The following is a 20,517-nucleotide window of genomic DNA, read 5'->3' on the forward strand; positions in this document are numbered from 1 at the left end:
GCATTCCGACCAATCAGAATCTGTCTGGCATCAGCCAGAGAGCTATATAAAGCAAGGGGCAGTTAACAGGTCTGGCAGATGGGAACAAACATGTGATATGGTTAGGATGGAGCCGATTAGCTTAGGTTGAAGGAGTTGGTTGTCTGTTATAGTAACTATGATGATCAAGTTTAAGGATGATATATAGTGGTGCCTTGCATAGCGACGATAATCGGTGCAGCAAAAATCGCTGCAAAGCGATTTCGTCACTATGCGATTACAAAAAGCCCATAGGAATGCATTGAAACCCCTTCAATGCGTTCCTATGGGCTTCAGACTCACCTTTAAATGAAAATCCTCCATATGGCGGCCATTTTCGCTGCCCAGTAAGCGAGGAATCCGTCCCAGAAAACAGCGGGCGGCCATTTTTTTTACCCGGCAGCCATTTTGGAACCGCCAATCAGCTGTTAAAAAAATCATTGCTTTGCGATGATCGGTAAGTGAAACAGGGTACCGATCATCGCAAAGCGATTCCCCCCCATTTAAAACATCGCAATGCGATCGCTTTTGCGATCGCAAAATCTTCATCGCTATGCGATTTTGTCATTAAACGGGGCACCCGTTAAGCTTGGCACCACTGTATTAACATAACTAGGCCAAGTACTAGCACATATATAATGCACCAAAATGTCAGAGCACTATGAGTTTATTCTATTCTACATACATTTTAAACAGTATAAGTTCTGTAATGTTCTTAATTAAGACGAACTGATCATTTTATTATTTACTTTGAACTGCTGACACACACAGGAGAATATCAATTTTTACTCTGCGTGTGATCTTTTATTGTAACCCTCAAAACTGCTGTGCGCAAGCTCGGTCAGTTACATTTTGAATTTTTTAAAAACCAAACCAGCAGCATATCCACTTATTTCTAGACTGGCCAGCCACAAACCACCTGCCTAGTATCATGTAGGTCCCCCTCATGCTGCTAAAACACGATGTGTTGAGGCATAGACTCCACAAGCGTCCGGTGGTCTCTGTCACAAAGACATCAGGAGAAGATCCATTCAATCCTGCAAGTTGCAAGTGTTGGGCCTCCATGGATTGGATTTGATGTTCCAGCACATCCTGTAGATGCTCCATCAGACTGAAATCCGGGGAATTTGAAGGCCAAGGCAACACCTTGAACTCCCTCCCTGTCATGTTCCTGAACAACTTTGGAAGGGTGACAGGGTGCGTTCTTCGGCTGAAAGAAGCCACTGCCATCAGGGAACACCGTTGCCACGAAAGGGTGTACGTGGTCTGCAACAATCTCTCTAGCAGGTAAATGTCAAAGTAATATCCACATGAAAGCCAGGATCCCAGCAGAACATTGCCCAGAGCATAACACTGCCTCCGCCGGTCGGCCTTCTTCCCATAATGCATCCTGCTGCCGTCTCTTCCCCAGGTAAACGACACACATGCACCTGGATGTCCACCTGATCTAAAAGAAAACATGATTCTTCAGACCAGGCAACCTTCGCCCACTGCTCCGTGGTCCACTTCTGACACTCACATCCCCATTGTAGGTGTTTTCAGCAGTGGCCAGGGGCCATCATGGGCACTCTGACAGGTCTGCAGCTACCAAGCCCCATATGCAGCAAACTGCCACGCGCGGTGTGTTCTGACGCTTCACTATCATGGCCAGCATCAACGAACCCTGATGCCAGTTCACCGATTGTTCTTCCTTGCACCATTTTTGATAGGTACTAAGTACTGCATACCGGGAAATACCCCAGCAGACTTGGAGATGCTGTGACCCAGTCCTCTGGCCATCACTATTTAAACCTTGTCAAAATCACTCAGATCTTTTCGCTTGCCCGTATTTCCTGCTTCCAACACATGAAATTCAAGAACTGACCTTTCACTTGTTGCCTATGTATCCCACCTCTCAACTGATGCCACTGTAAAGAAATAATCAATGCTATTCCCCTGTCAGTAGTTTCAATGTTGTGGCTGATCAGCGTATGGGTATGTATATCCAATTTCTAACATTGATCTCCACCAGATGCATCATCCACCGGGATGCTTCATCCTTGTCATACTGTAACTGTGCAGAAATCATCCGCTTCTGTGTGGATCCTTTGATGCTTCGTGAGTTGCATCCTCCGCCCAAAGGTGTCCCCACACACCAGGCACTTGAACGGCCTCTTTGCCCCGGTGTGGATCCGGTGATGGGTGGTGAGGCTCGCTCGCTGACTGAAGCTCTTCCCACACTCCAAGCAGGCAAAGGGCTTCTCCCCCGTGTGGATCCGCATGTGGGCGGCAAGGTGTGTGCTCTGGCTGAAGCACTTCTCGCACTCTGAGCATTTGTAGGGTTTCTCTCCCGTGTGGGTCCTCATGTGGGAAGCCAGGTGGGTGCTCCGGCCGAAGCACTTCCCGCATTCTAAGCACGTGAAGGGTTTCTTCCCTGTGTGGGTTCTCACGTGGCGAGCCAGGTTCGTGCTGTGAGTGAAATGCTTCCCACATTCCCCACACTGAAAGGGCTTCTCCCCCGTGTGGATTCTCAGATGGCAAGCCAGCTGCGTGCTGGAACTCAGCTGCTTCCCACATTCCTGGCAGTTGAACGGCTTCTCCCCGGTGTGGATCCTCTGGTGGCAAGTCAAGCTTCCGCTCTGGCTGAAGCTCCTCCCGCACTCTAAGCACGTGAACGGCTTCTCCCCTGTGTGGATCCTCACGTGGGAAGCCAGGTTCGTGCTGTGATTGAAGCTCTTCCCACATTCCAGGCACTGAAAAGGTTTCTCCCCCGTGTGGATCCTCATGTGGGAAGCCAAGTTGGTGCTGTGGCCGAAGCTCTTTCCGCAGCTAAGGCACACAAAGGGCTTCTCCCCGGTGTGGGTTCTCTGATGGGAAATCAAAGTGCTCTTATCGTTAAAGCTCTTTCCGCATTCTGAGCATACAAACGGTCTCTCCCCCGTATGGAGTCTCATGTGGGACGCATATTTCGTGCTCTGGCTAAAGGTCTTTCCGCACTCAAGGCACTGGAAGGGTCTGTGCTGCCTGTGAATTCCGAGATGCCTTTCGAGCGACGCGTTATCGCAAAAACGCTTGGGGCATTCGGAACATTTCAGGACTCTTTTCCCCATGTGGATTTTCCAGTGAGCAAGCAGGCTGGCTGGGCAGTCGAAGCTTTTCCTGCACACTGAGCACTGGTGGTCTTTAGGGCTTTTCCCTCTTTCCTCACAGAGAGAGTTTTCACAGAGATCCCCGAGTGAAGAAGCAAAAGATTCGTTCCTCCAGTTCTGTCCGACATCGCCCTCCATCTCTGGGATGTTCTCCGCCCAGGCATCAAGCTGGTCTTCTGCATGTCTGCTCCCCCTCGCGTCATAGGCTGAAAAAAGAAACACAGAATCCACCTGCAACTTAAAAATTTAATTTCATATTGGGGCAGAAAACCCATCAATCGTAAACTAGTGTAGAAGAACCACAAGCGGTTTTTGTCTTTGTATCCAAATGGACTTTGGAAAAGAGTGTAAATTTCTTTTAAAAGCCTATTCAAATCAAACCAGATGGGACACAATTTTCTCGTGAAGGCCTCCAGTGCTGGAGCACTCAGCACCTCCTGAGGTCACTGGCTCCACTGTTGTACTGCTCAAACTGTTAAAAAGTTTTTTTTCCTGATATTCAGCCTAAATCTTTCAAAACTGTTCTTATCAACTGATGGGAAAATCAAAAACAAAAGGATGAGCCTTGTATTATCTTTAAACCTGTGATGCATATATCAAATACACAGTAGGACACCCCCCATACACGGGATAGGCATCTACAGATTCATTCTGTTGCTTGAAAATACTAAATAGCACCCCCACAAATAGTATTTACAGTCTTGCCCCGCTGGATGATCACCTTGCTCTACAACAAATCCACATTACGTTGACATTTTTGCAATCGCAAAAGCGATCGCAAAACGATGGTTTAAATGGGGGAATTTCGCTTAGTGATGATCGGTTCCCTGCTTCGGGAACCGATTTTTCGCTTTACGACAGCTGATCGTTGGGTTTCAGAATGGCTACCGGCTTTCAAAATGACCTCTCGCTGTTGTCTAGGACCGATTCCTCGCTTTACAGGTACCGAAAATGGCCCCTGTATGGAGGATCTTTGCTGGACAGTGAGTTTTTCAGCCCATTGGAACGCATTGAATGGGTTTTCAATGCGTTTCAATGGGATTTTTTGTTTCGTTTGACAATGTTTTCGCCCTACAGCGATTTCGTTGGAACGAATTAAAATCGTCAAGCAAGGTACCACTGTATAGGTAATTCTAGGGTGTGTTTACTGGCCACTAGAGGAAGCCACTAGATGGCCACTAGAGGGACGTGGTGGCGCAGAAGGACGTGGTGGCACTGCAGGCTAAACCGCAGAAGCCTGTGCTGCAGGGTCAGAAGACCAAGCAGTCGTAAGATCGAATCCACGCGACGGAGTGAGCGCCCGTTGCTTGTCCCAGCTCCCGCCAACCTAGCGGTTCGAAAGCATGCAAATGCAAGTAGATAAATAGGGACCACCTCGGTGAGAAGGTAACAGTGTTCCGTGTCTAAGTCGCACTGGCCATGTGACCACGGAAGATTGTCTTCGGACAAACGCTGGCTCTATGGCTTGGAAACGGGGATGAGCACCGCCCCCTAGAGTTGAACACGACTGGACAAAAATTGTCAAGGGGAACCTTTACCTTTACCTTTTTAGAGGAAGCCAGAGACCATGCAATGTACAGTGGAACCTCAACTTACAAACGTCCCTATTTGCGAACGATTCGAGTTACGAATGGCTCCATCTGCAAAAAGTTGCTTCGACTTGCGAACGGAGCCTCGACTTACGAACCAAAAAGAAAAAAACTTTCCTGCCCTTTTTTTGACAAATCGATTTCCATGGATTACAAGCCCTTTGTAAACATAGTCACTCTCGGGATTGGATGGCACGAGAGTTCATGTTAAATGAAAGTTCTTAGTTTTCAATATATTTTTGTTCTTATTTCTGCCTTCTTTGGTGTCTTGCTCTTGATGAAAGAAGCTAACCTCCCTGAAAAGGACTACAAGTGAGCTTACCAAGAGATACCAGGTGGGCCAAATTCTCCTCCGTGACTTCCCTGTGGAGATCTCTTTGGCCTGGATCCAGTAGCGCCCACTCCTCCTCGGAGAAATACACCGCCACGTCCTCAAAGGCTATTGGACCCTGAAATAAAATGGAACTTCTTAATCTCCTAGATGAGGATGATTCTCCCTTAATACAGTTGTGCCTCGCTTTACGATTGTCCCGTATAACAACAAATCCGATTAACAATGCCTTTTTTTGCGATCGCAAAAGCGATAGTGAAACGATGCTTCCTATGGGCAAAATCCGCTGTGCGATGATTGGTTCCCTGCTTCCGGAACTGATTTTTCGCATTTGCGAACAGCTGATTGTCAGGTTCCAAAATGGCCCCCAGCTGAAGAAAATGCAATACCAAGACACATTCAATGCAGCAATACAAAAATCCATTTAAAGATCCACTCAGCAGTTGTTCACTGAGAGAAAGCCCGCCTGAACAGAAAGGTCTCTGCCTGCTTGCGGAAGGTCAGCCTGGCCTCCAGTAGCAGGGAGTTCCAGAGTCTGGGATCAGCCGCAGAGAAGGTGCTCTCCTGTGTCCCCATCAGATGCACGTATGAAAGTGATGGGACTGAGAGAAAGGCTTCTCCTGAGGATCTTAACACTAAAGCGGGCTCATAATGGGAGATGTCGTCCTTGAGACAGCTTGGACCCAAACCATTTAGAGGTTTATAGGCTAAAACCAGCACTTTAAACTCCACCCAGAAACTGATCAGCAGCCAGTGGAGCTGTTATAATAGGGGGCATTATTCCTGTGGCCAGCCCCAGTTAGCAATTTGGCTGTCGTGTTTTGGACCCGCTGAAGTTTCCTGACACTTTCCATAGGCAGCCCCATGTAGAGCGTGTTACAGTAATTCAGACAGGTTGTAACTAAGGCATGAATTACAATGGCCAAATCAGAATTTTCCAGGAATGGGTGCAGCTGGCACACCAGTGTTTACTGTTGCTCGAACACACAAACACTCCAAAGTGTCTACTTCCCTGAAAGGTAACTGAGATGTAATACTTTAGGAATCTAGATGTAATATTCTAGATAATCTCACCTTTCCCCATGGTCAGTTTTGATAAAAGCAAATGGAAGGGGTAAGATTCCTTTAGGTTCCAAGTACAGTGGACCCTCAACTTACGAAGGACCCTACTTACGAAAATTTTGAGGTACAAAAAGCTCTGGCCGCAAAATTTTGGTTTGACTTGCGGCCGGAGCTTCGACCTACGAAAGGCAGGGGGAAAGCGGAGCGGCTTTCAGCTTCCTGGGCTTCACAACCCCCTTCGGGGTCCCTGTCTCCCGTCCCTGGTGCCCTCTACCTTCTGTCCCTGTGTGATTTTTTTTCTTTGCCTGGGACAGATTAAATGCTTTTCAATGCATTCCTATTGGAAATGGAACCCTCGACCGACGGACTTTTCGACCTGCAGCCACCATTCCAAAACTGATAAATTCTGTAAGTCGAGGAACCACTGTATGCCTACAAGGGAGAGAAGCCGCCAGGTTCTTTCTGCCTGACGGTTCGCTGAAACTCCCTACCTGATCGGATTCAGTAGATGCTATTTCCATTTCACCATAAGGAAGAGACGAGTGTGGACATGTTGTCAGTGTATTTCCAATGCCTGCAAGAGAGACAGGCCAGCAGGGTGAGAAGATGCTTATTCTTCTTGTAACATCACATTCTTTACTTCTGCAGGAAAAAGTTTCTCATTCTGATTAACGAGCATTGAACCATTCTGCCAGGGATACCACCTAGGAAGTGCTTTTAGCCCTAAATTCTCTGACCCAGCTCCCCATCGCTGGCAGAAAGACAGTTAAAATGGAATTCAGCATCTTCGAGAAGGTATACGAGAGCAAAACCAAGTAGAAATAAGGTTGACCAATTCTTTACCTGATAGATCGGCTTCTCCACTTTCTGCCTGTGTTTCCCCTTGAAAGGGTAGCTTGAGCCTTGGCTCCCATGGGAGGATGGCTGCCTGGGAGAAGCCAGTGGCCAATGGTGAGAAGCCCTGCAAGCAAAACAAAATGTGGACACTCAACACGGGAATCAACAAAGAAGTGAACAAATGAAAGACACAAGAAGGAATGACAGCTTCGGAAGAGTAAAGGGAGACATACTTTGACTGGACAATTCCCATCAAAGGGTGGGCAATGCTCAGGAAGACCAGAATTCTCACCAGCAACTCCTCTTGCTTCTTATCTGCTGCCTGGCCCAGGAGGAAACCTTCCGCCAAGGACACAGCCTGGGAAGTGGATTCTGGCCTACATTCTCTGACCCAGATCCCCATCGCTGGTGGGAGGACAACCAGAAGCTGTTCGAGGACGATCAGGTCCAGCATCTCCATCTTGGTGTGTTTTTCTGGCTTCAGCCACTGACGGCAGAGACGGTGGAGTTGGCTGCAAACCGCCCGGGGCCCTTCAGCCTCCTGGTAGCAGAACACCCGGAACGGCTGGCTCTGAACATCTGGACCAAGGGGCTTCCCACGGAGACGGTACAGTGCGGTTCTTTCTGGGAAGCCTTCATTATGCCATAGGTCCATGCCATCCAGCTGTCTTCCAGCATCACCACCAGCACAATCTTGCAGGTTCATCTCCTCCAAAGCAGCCACAGGAATGGAAGAGAACGAGGACGCAACCCTGAATAGCAATTCAGGAAGGAGGCCCCTCTGCCTGATCTATTAACAGCCAACCTTGAAGGGTTTTAAGACACCAGAATATTTTAATAATAAAAAATAGTTATTAATAATCTTAGAAGGGCGAAGTGGGAAAGGAGCTTAGGGAGCATCACGTCCAGCCCCTGTCAATGAGGGAGAAGCGGGGACTCGAACTCGCAACCTCTAAACCACTGATGCCCAGACTAAAGAGGGAGGGAAGGAAGGTGGCACCTGGCTCCCCCAGGGACTCCCCCACCCCCCAGCTGAGCCTCCCTTTCCCCTGGTCCTGCCCCCCCAAGCCAAGCCAAGCCTTCGCCCCCTCTTCTCCAAGCGCTGCCCCACCGCCTCCCTCCCTCCCTCTCCCCGCCCAGAATTTCCTCGCTTCCCGCCCCCTCTCCACCGAAGCATCTGCAGCCCCTCCGGGAACTCCCAAGATGGGGGGGGGGGTTTCTTGCGGGAAAGAAAAGGACGGCGCACCTCGGAGAGCGGAATCGCCCTCCTTCCTTCCCTGCGTGGCGCTCTAGGATGACACCACTCTCTGCTTTAACCCTTTTAGCACAAAGAATAACGAGCGGCTCCGTCTTTTGGGGTCTCGTTCCTTGAGCGCTCTTTGTGCGCACAAGGAACGAGACCCTAAAGGCGAGCAGCCCGTTCTTCCTTGGTTTAAAATCATCCTTCCTTGGTTTAAAATCCATCAGAAAGGAACTATTTAGTGGATGCACGCTGTACTTTAAAATAAATAAAAATGGCTTTGCCTTCTTTCCTGATCAGAATGAGTTTCATTATGCGACCAAAAAATAATAATAAAAAAATCAACAGGGCTTCCTATTATGGTTACTTCTCTCCTTGATTGATTGACTGATTGAAAATATCTTAACCCCGCCTTTCTCCTTAGAAAAGAACCCAAGGCGGCTTACAGGATTTAAAAACTATATTTAAAAACAAAATACTGTAATGAGGCTACAAAGATGACGTGCCTCATTAAACGGCAATTATTTAAAGCCAAAAACTCTCAGTGTAGAAATATTAGAAACAACAAAATGCCCTCCATGGAAATGGAAACCCAGGCAAGACTGAAGACACAATCAAAGCAGTGATGGGTAATAATCCATCTAAAAATATCAGGTTCAGTCATTGAGGGAAAGCTCAATTAAAGAGAAAAGTCACTTGATTGACACCCCATCTATCTATCTATCTATCTATCTATCTATCTATCTATCTATCTATCTATCTATCTATCTATCTGTCTGTCTGTCTGTCTGTCTGTCTGTCTGTCTGTCTGTCGCCTCTTCCCGCTGTTTTTGGCATCCGTGAGGGAGAGCCTTGGAACTGATCCCCCACAGATATTGCAGTCCTATTGTACAACCCATTTTTTTTCACCTCCCTGTGAGATGCTTTGACTGTCATGGAGCCCAGTCTCATGTGCATAATTTTGGCCCCTCCCTGCACAGCGATTATTTTATTTCCATCCCACCTTTCCCTCCCAAAAAGAGGAAATGGGACGCATTTCAATTTGTGCAGCCCAAACTTATGGACAGGATCCGTGACAGAGGAGAGCACATTCAAGTGTGATAGAAGTAAAAGTTTGACTTATTCAATTAAGGCAATTGCCTCATAAAAGATTGTTCTTACTTGAAAAAGAAAAACAAGTTGTTTGGTGTGTGTGTGTATTCAGAAGAGATTAGCCAGCCTTGTAAAAACAGGCTCCTCGACCCCCCCTTTCTCCTTGCCTTTTCTTCTCTGTTCAAGGTCTCACGCTTTTCTGAGATAAGCATGGAATGTTGAGACAAGGGGCCCGATTTAGGGAAAGTGAATTGTTCTGCGCATGTCTAAAATGTGTTTTCACTAATCCAATGAATTGTTGCTAACTAACTTAATGACCTCAAAGGCCCACCCCTCTCGCCCTGAGGGGACAGCTATAAGACTGTACCAATTCCTTTGTTCTTTGAAGAAATCCTAATCACCCACAATTAAGGTGAAATTGGTTTTTCTTCCCACCAACTGCAGTGGTGTCCTGTTTGTTTTGTTCTCATGTAAATAAAATGAACTTCAATAGAAAAGCCTTCGTGTCTCAGTCTTTTGTTTAAGGTAAATTGTTTGGCATAACAAGTGGATGAAGATGTGTACAATCTGAAGCTTAAAGTGAGCAACCAAAAGAGGCCCGTGGTCAGCGGAAAGCCAGATCAGAGATTTAACTGGTGCTGGATGGGGTTATGTTCCTTCAAAAACTCAGGTTCCTATTTGGATGCAGCCCTGAGGCCGGACACCCTGGTTTCACTGGCGACTAGCAGGGTGTCTCCAGAGTCCAAGCTGGCGTGCCATGGGTTCCTCAGTTTAATTCCTCTGCAACAATTACTACCAGTCTGTTTCCAGATCCAATTAATAATGCTGGATATGGCCTATATACCTCTTTATGACCTGGGTCCAGACTACCTTAAAAGGACAGGATCTCCCCATATGGATTTCCTTGGCTTTCAAGATCTTTGGGAGAGGGCCATCTCCTGGTCTTGCTGGAGGACAAGTACAAGTAGCTCCAGAGCTAATGAAGTGGTTGGGCCAAAGCCGAAAGGACGCTCAGCTGTGGATGTGCCTGGAAGTGAAAGGAAAGTCCAATGCTGCAAAGAAAAATACTGCATAGGAACCTGGAATGTAAGATCTATGAACCTTGGTAAGCTGGAGGTGGTCAAACAGGAGATGGCAAGAATAAACATTGACATCCTGGGCGTCAGTGAACTAAAATGGACAGGAATGGGCGAATTCAATTCAGACAATTATCATCTCTACTATTGTGGGCAAGAATCCTGTAGAAGGAATGGAGTTGCCCTCATAGTCAACAAAAGAGTGGGAAAAGCTGTACTGGGATACAATCTCAAAAATGATGGTATGATTTCAATACGAATCCAAGGCAGACCTTTCAACATCACAGTAATCCAGCATTAATGCAGCAACCATGTATGCTGAAGAGGCTGAAATAGACCAATTCTATGAAGACTTACAACACCTTCTAGAACTGACACCAAAGAAAGATGTTCTTCTCATTATAGGGGACTGGAATGCTAAACTAGGGAATCAAGAGATAAAATGAACAAGGAAGTTTCGCCTTGGAGTTCAAAATGAAGCAGGCCAAAGGCTAACAGAGTTTTCTCAAGAGAACAAGCTGGTCATCACAAACACTCTTTTCCAACAACACAAGAGGTGACTCTATACATGGACATCACCATCGGACACGACTTAGCGACTAAACAACGAAGGAAATCCGCTGTGCTGGGGTTTTTGTTATATACATGAACAGCTCTCTTATTTTCCTGCCTTTGGATCGGCCCTTTTTGCCCTCATAACTGACATTCAGTTCTGTCTCAGCAGATGGCAAATCACAGGAGAAAGTGCTTTACTTTGTTCCCCAAAAAGTAGCATTACTTTGTCTTGGGGCAAAGACCCAACTTAGTAGCCCTTCATTCGAAACACACAAATTGATTTACAAGGCACACGGTGTATATCTTTTCCTTCTGACAGCTTTCTCCTGCTGTTTCACTGACCCATGGAGGAGAAATAAAAATAACAGCAGCTTTACAGCAGGATGGATAGCTCAGTGAGTTCGTATCTGGCTGCAGAGCCAGAGGCTGGGAGTTCGATTCCCCCACGGTGCCTCCTGGGAGTAGGGCCAGCCTGTGTAGCCTTGGGAAACCACTTCTGAGTATTCTGTAGCTGGAAAATCCTAGAGAGGGTCACCGTAAGTCAGGATTGGTTTCACAGCACACAATTATTTTTATTTTTATTACAGTCTACACTGCCCCAGGTCATAAACTTAAGAATGTCCTTGAGTTGTGGGAATCACCAAAGTCTTCCAAGACTGTCTTCTCCAGCATCTGAAACAGAAAAAGACTGAGATGATACTCTTTGTTCTTACTTAATAGCAGTGTTCATATTTCCCTGTCCTTAAAACATGGAGGTCAGCTCTGCAGCAAACATGATTATAAACCCAGAAAAGTACAGTGGTGCCTCGCTTAGCGATGTTAATCCATGCAGAAAAAAACACTGCAAAGCGATAATATCGCTAAACGATATTAAAAAGCCCATAGAAACGCATTAAACGCCATTAATGTGTTCCTATGGGCTTCAAAACTAACCTTAAGCAAAAATCCTCCATTACGGCGGCCGTTTTCGGTGCCTCTAAAGCGAGGCAACACAGCTGGCGGCCATTTTGTTTACCTGGTGGCCATTTTGGAACCGCCGATCAGCTGGCATAAAACGAAGCGAACGTTATGCGAGGCACCACTGTACCGCCAACATTCTCACCTGTGTGGGTTCTTCAGCAGGCAGGAAATTTTCAGCCCCGATGGACGTTTTCTCCATATCCCAACCATTTAAAGGGTTTCTCTCTGGTGTGGGTTCTGTGATGAAAAATAAGGAACCCAGTGCGACCGAGGGTCTTTGCATTTTCCAAGCATTTAAAGGGTTTCTCCCTGCGTGAATCCGCATGTGGGAAACAAGCTCCGTATTCCGACTGAAACGTTGGCCACATTCCAAGCATTTAAGTGGTTTCTCCCCAGTGTGGACCTTCTGATGAAAAATAAGGCTTGAACTGTGACTGTAGCTCTTCCCACACTCCAGACACTTAAACAACTTCTCTCCTCTGTGGATTCTAATATGGGAAGTCAGGCCTCCATTGTGGCTGAAGCTCTTCCCGCATTCTAAGCATCGAAAGGGTTTCTCCCCCGTGTGGGTTTTCTGATGAAACGTCAGGTTGGCACTGTGGCTGAAGCTTTTACCACACTCCAAACAGTTAAATGGTTTCTCTCCTGAGTGGATCCTTTGATGGGAACTCAGAGTGCTTCGAAGGCTGAAGCTCTTTCCACACTCCAGGCATTCAAACGGCTTCTCCCCGGTGTGGATTCTGACGTGGGAAGCGAGGTTTGTGCTCTGACTGAAGCTCTTCCCACACTCCAGGCATTTAAAGGGTTTCTCCCCCGTATGGATTCTCATGTGGGAATTGAGGTATCGGCTCTGACCAAAACACTTCCCGCATTCTGCACATTCGAAGGGTTTCTCCCCGGTGTGGACTCTCCTGTGGGAAGAGTAGTTGGTGATGTACCTGAAATTCTTCCCACATTCGAGGCATTCAAAGGGTTTTTCCCCCGTGTGGATCCTCATGTGGGAGCAGAGGCTTGTGCTCCGGGTGAAGCTCTTCCCACAATCTAAGCATCTAAATGGCTTCTCTTTTCTACGGTCCGTCAGATGTGTTTGAGCAGACGGATTATCACAAAGGCACTCTGAGCATGTAAGTGGCTTCTCCCTCATGCCTTTTTTCCAGAGAGTATTTAGACTATCTTCATACTTCAGGTTTTTCTTGCACACAGAGCAGAAAAAAACTTCATTGCTTTGCTCTGTTCTTCCTCGGCGTGATATTTTGTCGGATTTCTTTTCAGTCTGAGAATGGCTGTCACTCATTCTCTTCTGTTCCACTTCAGTTTTCTTTCTCTTCTGTCGTTTCCCCTCCTTCTTGGTGATTCTCTTCAAACAGATCTGAAGCTGTTCTTCCTCATTCCTGTTCCTTCTTGTATCAGGTGCTGAAAAAAGTAAAAAAAAAATAATAATAACTGGACTGAAAATGAAAAACAGCGTTTAAACTAGGAACAAATCTAACTAATGTCAAATTGTGATGGAATACACATCCTAAAGGTGAAACCTGAGAGGCTTAGCTAGGCCTAGCTCCAACTAGCTTCCTGTTCTGAAAGAAAGTTCCCAGCAAGCACTGGGCAAAAAAACAAGAAGCTTGGATGAAGCTAGGCCGAGCTAAGCCCAAAAGCCTTCTAGCTGAGGCCTTTTGCCCAGGTGAGCCAAATTTAGGTGTCAGTAAGGTGTCTCTCAGGTAGAATTCCCAGCATTGTGAATTATGGGATTTGTAGCAAATGAAACCCACAGAGGCCATCCCTATAAAAAATTAACTAAACAAATGTTTTGCTGCTGGGTGGCGCACATATATATATATTAATATATATTTTTATAAAGTTTTAATGCTTACTTACAAGGCCCTAAACAGTTTAGGACTTCAATATTTGGCGAAACGCCTACTCCCACCAAGGTCTACCTGGATCACCCGAGTGAGTCAGGATGTGAGGCTAAGGAGCCTGACGCTGAGAGAGGCCCGGAAGGAGAAAACTCGAAATCGGGCCTTCTCAGCGGTAGCTCCTTGCCTCTGGAACAATCTCCCTCCAGAGATTCGCGCAGCCCCCACGCTGGGTATCTTTAAAAATCAATTAAAAACATGGATGTTTATTCAGGCCTTCCCTCCAGTCAATACTTGAACCTTTTCTTTTTATTTTCTTTATTTATTCTTCACTCTGTTTTCCTGTCTTGTAAATTCTTGTGTTATTTTTATTAGTTGTTTTATGTTGCATTGGAAGCCGCCTAGAGTGGTCGCATGACCAGATAAGCAGGGTACAATAAAATATGCGCGCCGCCCACTCTACCCAAAGGTCTCTGGGCGGCTTACTGTACAACAATTAAAATACAATAAAAAGATAAAACAATTAAAATGCAATTAAAATAGATACTCTAAAACTGCCATCAGGACATGCAATGAAAGGACCACACATGCTATGTATTTTGTTTTGATTCAGACACTGATTTCACCAACAAAACAAAAGGAAAGAACAAGGCAAAAGAGCAAAAACAAAAATCCTGTGGCACCTTTATGGCTAACAAACAATTGAAATACTGTACCATTATCATATTGCGACATTTTTCAGGATTTTCTAGGTAGAGAGAGCTCAGAAGTGGTTTCCCATTGTCTTTTTCTGGGGGAATCCTGGGACTGTGCAGCTGGCCCAAGGCCACCCAGGCTGGCTCTGCTCACAGGAGGCCCCGTGGGGGAATCAAATATGATGTATTTCAACATCCATTCCGGATTAACCTTCGCTATAGCGAAACATCGCTAAACAGAATTTAAAAAGCCATAGAAACGCAATGCGTTCCTATGGCTTTAAAACTCACCGTTAAGCGATGTTCCTCCCTAGCACCGCCATTTTCGCGTCCTCGGTAAGCGAGGGCAGGGCGCGAAAATGCGGCGCGGACCTTCCGGCGGCCATTTTGGAACCGCCGATCAGCTGTTCTCCCCCGCTTCGTTATGCGACATTCGCTAAGCGAATCGCTTAGCGAATATCGCAAAGCGAAAAAACGCCATAGGGGCCATCGCTGAGCGAATGCTCCAGCGATGGCCCAGAGCCCCTCGTTAAGCGATTTCATCGCTCAGCGAGGCGCTCGTTAAGCGAGGCACCACTGTAATTACAATCTGCCTCTTCAGACACAAAACCATGAAGGACCACAATCCACAGATATGCACACTGATTAATGCATCTCTCTCTATCTCTCTTAAAATGGCTTGAGCCAAAGTTTCGGGGTGGGGAAGCCTACCTAAAGACACCAGGTGGGCCAAATTCTCCTCCACGACTTCCCGGTGGAGAGCCTTTTGGCCCAGATCCAGCAGAGTCCACTCCTCCTCCGAGAAATACACAGCAACGTCCTGGAAGGTTACTGGATCCTGAAAGAAGCAGCAGCGTTACAGCTTCAGGGAAAGCACACAACCATTCCAACGTTACTGAGTACTTCCGAAGAGACTTAAGGTCTCAGAAGTTGGGAGTTCGATTCCCACCCCCCACCTCGGTGCCTCCTTGAAAAGGCCTGGATTTGATGATTTATAGAATCCCTTCGAGGTCTGCCATTCTACGATGATTATTATTGAAATGACGGGGGCACAGAGTGCATATTGCACTCTTAGCTGACTGTGTCCTCAGTCTCCCTATCGTCCAGTTCAAATGAAAGGGGGCAAATTATTTTAGGTCACATAGGTGTTGAACAGGGAGAAGCATCAAGACTGCCATTCCTCATACATTCTCTCCCCACCTGGTCTGGTTGCACAGATTCTGCTTCCAATCCTCCACAAAGAAGAGATGAATAATTGTGGATTCCCACCAAATTTTCAATGCCTGCAAGGGAGACCAAAGGAGTAGGAAAATGCTTATTCACTATACAAATTATATTCCTAATTAGAGCTTCATTTTTTTAAATTCTTAATTAGAGCTTTTTTAAATAAAAGGTATTTCCCCTTGTTCTGATTAGCCAATGCTTCAGCGTCTCAGTGGTCTCAGAGGGACTAACACATAACTAGTAGTCTTGTGGCAGATACGAGCAAAATCAAGAACACTTCTTTTACCTGGTAAAGGAGCTCCTCCTTCCTTCTCCTGCGTCTTCTGTCTTGTGTCAGAGGCAGATCTGGCTGTCTGAGGGGACGGAGCAGCTAATTCTGAAGGCTCCTGCATTCAAAACAAAATGTAGACATCTGAGAGAAAATTGGGAAATTAAAATGAAAAAAACAACGGCAGAGGAAAAGAGTGTTAAACTTGAAAAGAGGTAGGGAACAATGGGATAGACAATTTACAATAATGGATGGGCTCATTTCCAGCCCTAAAGGAAAACCTGAATTCTCCACAGCTGCTCTTCCTCTTGCTTCTTATCGGCTTCCTGGCTCAGGAGGAAACCTTCCGCCAGGGACACGGCCTGGGAAGTGGATTCTGGCTTGCACTCTCTGACCCAGATCCCCATCTTTGCTGGAAGGACAGTCAAGAATTGTTCAAGGATGATCAAGTCAAGCATCTCAGCCTTGGTGTGTTTTTCTGGCTTCAGCCACTGACAGCAGAGATGGTGGAGTTGGCTACAAATGGCCCGAGGAACATTCGTAGTCTGGTAGCAGAACTCCCGGAAATGCTGGCGTTGGACGTCTGGGTTGAGGCGTTCCTCATCTAGGTTTGTCTGTGCAGTTTTCTGCAGGGATTCCTTGCTAGTCCTAATCTCCATGTCATAAACTTCTTTTCTGGCTTCCAGAAAAGCTGAGCCTCCCTCTTCGGTCTCCAGCACAAACTGGCTTCAGAAGTATCAAAGGAAGGATGACAAGAGGCTACTTTCTCTGTGGAAAAAAGGCAGACAAAGACCAAGTTTCAGGAAGAGCTCAGGAAGGACAACTCGCTCACTCCCCACCTCATCTCCTTTCTGTCAATCTGCTTTCCTCTTCCTACCATGCTCGTCACAAAAATGAATTTCTTTCTGACCTATACAAATGTTACAGATACAAACCACCAGAGAACTCACTCAACCCAACAGTCTTACTATCAGGAAAGTATTCTTATGGGAAATGCATATCCTTCTGATTCATAACAGCCACAATCCTCGGGATTTCTTCACCGCTAAGGCATATTAGAAGGGTTCTGAGTCGGAAATCATGCCACTCAAGCCACCTTGAGGTTTTCGGTAATCAGATTCAATCCTAGAAGTCACTTAATAGAATTTGAAGCAGAGCAGGACGATCAAAGATTAATCAAGTAAAATGGGGCTACTTGGATTCAGGACAAATGTTCTGTGACTGTGGAGAAATTCAATCCAGAGTTGTTGTTGTTGTTGTTTTCCAGCTCCTTGGGCTGCTGCCACCAGAGCTATTCTGCCAAGAAGGCTCACGAGACAAGAGGCCTGTGCTCCACCCAAGTACAGGCACGTTGGGTCCTTGCAATCCTCAGCACGCACACCCATGCCATGCCCCTGGCTTTTTGGTGCACTGGCACCACACAGGGGCTGAGATGGGGCTGATATGGGTGCCCACACTAAGCCAACCTCACAGTTAATTATGTTTTTGTATTCTCGAAGGCTTTCACAGCCGGGATCTAATGGTTGTTGTGGGTTTTCCGGGCTCTTTGGTCGTGTTCTGAAGGAACACAGCCTTCAGAGCCCGAAAAAACCCACAACAACTAATTATGTTTTTCTTTCCTTCTCCTGCACTACCTGTCTTGAGATTTCTCAACCCATCTGGAATAAAAATGAACCAATTTCCCTGAGCTGTGTGAAGGGACACGGCTCGACTGACGCTCCTTACATCCACCACGACCACCATTCCCAGTCTGCTTCCTCCCAGTGCACCCACAGCTGTGCAGATGCCAATCAGTGGGAAACTGGTTTCCAACCATCGCGGTTCCACGGGGGAGGGTGAGATCCGTGGGGAGGGCTCCGTTTTGCAAGCTGGAAGGGAGGCCGTGCTGAATATAGGGGGTCGATGCCCAGGGGAGGCTCACCTGCCCTAGCCTGGGCGGGGAGGAAGGGGCGTCTGGTTCCACCAGGGACTCCCTGCCAGCCCAGGTTCCCCTTCTCTGTCCCCCAACCCTTCCCTGCTCCCCCCCCAAAGCCACGCTAAGGCGCCCTCCTTCTGCAAGCCCTGCCCCACCGCCTCCACCCGGAGCTCACCGGCTGCCCCACTCCCCCAAGCAGGAGACCCCTGAACCCCCGCCCGGAACTCGCGAGCCGGGGCTCTGCCGGGATGGAAAAAGGAGACGCACCGCAGAGGCGGAAACAGGAAGTACGTCTTCAGCACGCTCCTCGCCTCCCTTTGGGGGGCTCTCTGGCACTTTGAGATCAATGGCTTTAACCCTTTAAGGAGGAACGCAGAAAGCTGGACGGGGCACCTTTGAAGCACCGAGGGTTTCTGGGGCCAAGGGCTCTTTCTCCAGACAGTCAGCCCTACGATCTTGTCTATCCTTGGAGACAGTTCCTCCCAACCCTCCAGTCTGCCCATCATCATCATCAATCATCATCAGCAGCAGCAGCAATAGAGGAATATTACAAGGGGATTCTTTGTTTCATATTTTACTAATCCCCATGTCAATAGGTTTAATTGACACTGGATTGGGCCACCATATTTCAGAACAAGCAGGGGGAAAAAATCAGTCATCTGTCATACTTAAAACTATATGCAAAAAGTTCCACTGAAATAGAATCACTGCTAAACACAGTACGAATATTTAGTGAAGCTATTGAAATGAAATTTGGAATTGACAAATGTGCAGCTCTATCTATACACCGTGGGAAGATCCAAAAACTAGATGGGCTAGAGTTAAAATATCACTATCAAATGATGACAATTATAAATATCTTGGAATGCTAGAAGCAGGTAACATCCTGCATGCAAAAGTTAAAGAAGCGACAGAAAGGAAATATATCAAAGGACTGTGGAAAATCTTTAAATCCAAATTAAATGGTGGAAATAAAATCAAAATCATAAACACATGGGCAGTTCCAGTAATTAGATTGTTGTTGTTTAACCATGAAGTCGTGTCCGACTCTTCGTGACCCCATGGACCAGAGCACACCAGGTCCTCCTGTCTTCCACTGCCTCCCGGAGTTGAGTCAAAGTCATGTTGGTTGCTTTGATGACACTGTCCAACCATCTCGTCCTCTGTTGTCCCCTTCTCCTCTTGCCTTCACATTTTCCCAACATCAGGGTCTTTTCCAGGGAGTCTTTCTCTTCTCATAAGATGGCCAAAGTATTGGAGCCTCAGCTTCAGGATCGGTCCTTCCAGTGAGCGCTCAGGATTGATTAGATTCCCAGTGGGAATAATAGATGGGACCCAAAATGAATTAGAAAAATTGGCTCAAAAAACACAGAAACTAATGAATATGCATCCATCATGCACTGCATCCAAAAATTGATGTGGACAGCTTATATTTACCACAAAAAATTGGAAGCAGTGGGTTACTGCAAATACAACAGGTAGAAGAGGAGGAAAAAAATAAGCCTAAATGATTATATTAGTACAAGTATTATATTAGTACAAGTAGAGAAAACTTACTTAAGGCGGTGAAAATGGAGAACATTTTGAAAACAACAGAAGCAAAAGATTAATATAAGAAACAACAATTTGAAAATAAATTAAATGGTTGGAAAAACAAACCACTACACAGACAGCATCTGAGAATATTGATGGAAGGCATGACAGTAATTCAGCACTGGCACGGCTAAAACTGGGGACCCTTAAGAAAGAATTAACTGCCCAGAGAGTGCTTTAAGATCTATGGGTGGTATATAAGAAGCATACTTTGCTTTTTTTACTGTCTCTAGTCGCATGCTTCTCCTTTCAGCATTGTTAATAACAACCTGGTTTTGAAGTTCCCGAAGTTTTGAGGTTTTTCGAGTTGCTAGGATCAGCACTGGCTATTTGAAGGCTTTGTAATTTCAGATCAATGTCCCCACTCCTTTCACTTATGCTTTAGAATATCTGGAGGTTTAAGATACACTGGCCTCTTGCTTCTTTCACATATGCTGAGTTTAACATATCATACAGAGCAATGTTTGTGATTTTAGTCTTCCACTGAAAACACATCTCTAAGTGAGCTGCAGCAGTACATTCTGCGAAGTGACAAAATAAATGTATTCAGCAGTGATTCCCAGTCTTCTGATGTTCTTGGACTGCGATTCCCAGAAGCCTTCACCACTAGCTGTGCTGGTCAGGGTTCCTCGACGTTGCAGTCCAAGAACATCTGGGTTAGCCAAGATTGGGAACCACTGCTCTAGAGGACATTAGTTTGGAAAGGAAAGGGTGTCACACATTTTGTATTTCTACATTCTAGAATATATCTCAGAGCTGCATAAATCAAAGACTAAGAAAATCTGAGTCAGTTTTTCGTACAACTCACTTTAACAAAGACTGTTCCATGATGCCAATACTGTAAATTGGTAATAGCACGATATGTAGAGTCCTCAGTGTGTGGTACGGTTTAATTTGAATGAAACAACTGATAGCCATTAGCAGTTCAGTTATTTCTATTCTGAAATTTATTCTGACCATCAAATTCCAATATTCTAATTTATAAGTTTTTCTGCGACTTGAAATTGTTGCTGTAGAATTACTTAAAAAGACATTGTTAGCAAGATAGCAGTTTAACTGTAAAGGTCATTTTTGGGATTGG

The 20,517-nt window shown here is 46.2% G+C and overlaps 2 protein-coding genes across 4 annotated transcripts in view; one reads left to right on the plus strand and one right to left on the minus strand.

The window, feature by feature from the left end:
• LOC144587171 (uncharacterized) overlaps window positions 1-20,517 on the plus strand; it is a 176,420-nt gene that overhangs the window by 133,789 nt on the left and 22,114 nt on the right. The window lies entirely within an intron of this gene.
• On the minus strand, window positions 670-17,310 carry LOC110091740 (uncharacterized). 3 transcript variants are annotated; one of them, XM_078387557.1, is made up of 6 exons: window positions 16,210-17,310; window positions 15,947-16,046; window positions 15,637-15,719; window positions 15,148-15,274; window positions 12,181-13,301; window positions 670-3,002 (listed from the first exon to the last, which is right to left on the minus strand). In XM_078387557.1, the coding sequence occupies exons 1-6, from the start codon at window positions 16,585-16,587 to the stop codon at window positions 2,061-2,063; spliced, it is 2,751 nt and encodes a 916-aa protein (XP_078243683.1). In that variant the 5' UTR covers window positions 16,588-17,310; the 3' UTR covers window positions 670-2,060. The 3 variants fall into 3 exon arrangements, with proteins under 3 accessions (XP_078243683.1, XP_078243681.1, XP_078243682.1); XM_078387555.1 differs by lacking the exons at window positions 12,181-13,301; window positions 15,148-15,274; window positions 15,637-15,719; window positions 15,947-16,046; window positions 16,210-17,310 and adding exons at window positions 5,058-5,184; window positions 6,620-6,702; window positions 6,972-7,089; window positions 7,258-8,030 and having other exon boundaries at window positions 670-3,352; XM_078387556.1 differs by lacking the exons at window positions 12,181-13,301; window positions 15,148-15,274; window positions 15,637-15,719; window positions 15,947-16,046; window positions 16,210-17,310 and adding exons at window positions 5,058-5,184; window positions 6,620-6,702; window positions 6,972-7,089; window positions 7,199-7,271 and having other exon boundaries at window positions 670-3,352.

The sequence above is a fragment of the Pogona vitticeps genome, chromosome 2 (genome assembly GCF_051106095.1).
Source record: "Pogona vitticeps strain Pit_001003342236 chromosome 2, PviZW2.1, whole genome shotgun sequence".
NCBI classification, from domain to species: Eukaryota; Metazoa; Chordata; class Lepidosauria; order Squamata; family Agamidae; genus Pogona; species Pogona vitticeps.